The following is a 924-nucleotide window of genomic DNA, read 5'->3' as shown; positions in this document are numbered from 1 at the left end:
CTTGATTGACATCAGAGAGTTCACACCGGCGAAAAGCCTTATAAATGCAGTGAATGTGGGAAATCTTTTACCAGTAACAGCTACCTTCATCGTCATCACAGAGTTCACACCGGAGAAAAGCCCTATAAATGCAGTGAATGTGGGAAATCTTTTCTCACAAGCTCTCACCTTCATCGTCATCAGAGAGTTCACACGGGAGAAAAGCCTTATAAATGCAATGAATGTGCGAAATCTTTTATGACTAGCAGTGAGGTTCGGCGTCATGAGAGAGTTCACACTGGAGAAAAGCCCTATAAATGCAGTGAATGTGAGAAATCTTTTACCACTTGGAATGGCCTCCATTATCATCACCAATTTCACACTGCAGAAAGGCCTTCCTAATGCAGTGAATGTGGGAAATCTTTTACCACTAAGACTTATCTTGATAGTCATCAGAGAGTTGACACAGGAAAAAAGGCTTATAAAAGCAGTGAATATGGGAAATCTTTTACAAGTATCAATGGTCTCCCAATATCATCAGAGTTCATACTGGAGAAACCCCTTATGAGTGCAATTAACATAAGATATCTCATGCAAATTCTAAATTTGTGAGACTTTTCTTAGTTGTGTAGGATATGTTCCTCAGGTCTTAACAATAGCATAAAAAAATTGCAAAGTCTAATTTGCATTATATCTCATATTTAAACACTTACATTATGTAAAGTCCCCACAAGTGTTTCCGCTTTTTTTTTTTTATACTCGAACCATATGTGTGTATGTTGCACTTTTTAACATACAAATGTCTTGTCATATCTGTCACTGTGTATTTCTGTTGCTGAAGGTATCTCACCTGCACCTCGTGTAAGGTCCCTACAGATGGTATTGATCAGCATCCTCGTGTGCTCAGGGAAGCTAACTCTGTTGTCTGGTTTGTTGACGAAAATT

The 924-nt window shown here is 38.5% G+C and overlaps 1 protein-coding gene across 1 annotated transcript in view; it reads left to right on the top strand.

Moving 5' to 3' along the window:
* The window catches only part of LOC102763266 (zinc finger protein 211-like), an 8,982-nt gene extending 8,741 nt beyond the window's left edge, over positions 1-241 (top strand). The window contains exon 4 of the mRNA XM_006774827.2: positions 75-241. Coding sequence (XP_006774890.1) covers positions 75-241 — 167 coding nt within the window. The remainder of the gene's footprint in view (positions 1-74) is intronic.
* Positions 242-924: the final 683 nt, after the last annotated feature.

This window comes from Myotis davidii, unplaced genomic scaffold (assembly GCF_000327345.1).
Source record: "Myotis davidii unplaced genomic scaffold, ASM32734v1 scaffold887, whole genome shotgun sequence".
NCBI classification, from domain to species: Eukaryota; Metazoa; Chordata; class Mammalia; order Chiroptera; family Vespertilionidae; genus Myotis; species Myotis davidii.
The sequence above is the reverse complement of the archived record's forward strand: the minus strand, read 5'-3'. Positions and strand labels throughout refer to the sequence as shown.